Genomic DNA, 1,070 nt, shown 5'->3' with positions numbered 1-1,070 from the left:
TCAGAATTAATCTAAACTCGCTTTGTGAAACCGAAAACCCAGAGTTTTCGTTAACTCAGGGTATACTTACTCAGAGTTTGCACTAAACCGGCTTCCTGAAATAGGGCCCTGTAGCTCATACTCATTTTTTTTTTTTATTGCTATTTCTTCAGGTACAATCTGGATGCAGGAGATCCTCCCACTGGTGCTGAATGGGGGGGATCTGACACCCATCCATACCATTCCTAACTGGGAGAGAGTCCCATGGCTGGAAGAGAAACAACTGGCACGGGTGGTGGATAAGCTGGCATCTCCACGGGCACTGGTCTCACATTTTCCCTACAACCTCATGCCCCCTTCCTTCTGCACCTCCAAAGCAAAGGTAATGACTCTGTGTGATATTCCCAATTCATTCCTGATTATATAAGAGACTTTACACACACGTATGTTTTTGCACTCTTTCTGCTGTAGGTGATCTACGTCATGAGGAACCCAAAGGACATCATGGTGTCTTCATACTACTTCCACCAGATGGCTGGCTTCCTTGAGGATCCAGGAACCTTTGATGAGTTCATGGATAAATTTCTTGAGGGCAAAGGTCAGAGATCACATATGCACAAGAGGAGACATGCAAGAAAATCAATATTTGCAAGTTCTATCACAATAGTGGTTGGATCTGTAACTGGTCAGCCAATGTCTGCTTCATTTGCAGTGATGTTTGGAAAATGGACAGACCACATGAAGAGCTGGAGAAACAGTGAACTGGGAGACAGAATAATGTACATTACATATGAAGAAATGGCTCAGGTAAAACACTTCCAATGTTTTCACTGAAAGGAAAGTATTTCATGTGAGGTTTTTTTTTTTTCTTGACTAAACTACCAGACACAGTGTCTCATAGTGCACCGCATTGTCAGTGTGTGCGTGCACACTATGAGAGACAGGTGTAACAGAGAGCTGCCATTACCTGCACAGAATAAATATTTTAACTCACACTTTCTCTTGTTATATTTTCAATTGTCATATTCTGCATTGAAGTAAACAGAAAGTAATTGGAGGACTGTTGAAACTTTTATTCATTATCAGGTCAT

At 41.7% G+C, this 1,070-nt stretch overlaps 1 protein-coding gene across 1 annotated transcript in view; it reads left to right on the top strand.

The window, feature by feature from the left end:
• The window catches only part of LOC102193785 (sulfotransferase family cytosolic 2B member 1-like), a 22,672-nt gene that overhangs the window by 9,183 nt on the left and 12,419 nt on the right, over window positions 1–1,070 (top strand). The window contains exons 2-4 of the mRNA XM_005743201.1: window positions 153–361; window positions 451–577; window positions 692–786. Of these exons, the coding sequence (XP_005743258.1) occupies window positions 153–361; window positions 451–577; window positions 692–786 (431 nt within the window). The remainder of the gene's footprint in view (window positions 1–152; window positions 362–450; window positions 578–691; window positions 787–1,070) is intronic.

The sequence above is a fragment of the Pundamilia nyererei genome, unplaced genomic scaffold (assembly GCF_000239375.1).
Source record: "Pundamilia nyererei isolate P.nyererei 1_Seehausen unplaced genomic scaffold, PunNye1.0 scaffold00128, whole genome shotgun sequence".
Taxonomy (NCBI): Eukaryota; Metazoa; Chordata; class Actinopteri; order Cichliformes; family Cichlidae; genus Pundamilia; species Pundamilia nyererei.
Note: the sequence above shows the minus strand (reverse complement) of the source record. Positions and strands in the feature narration are given on the sequence as shown.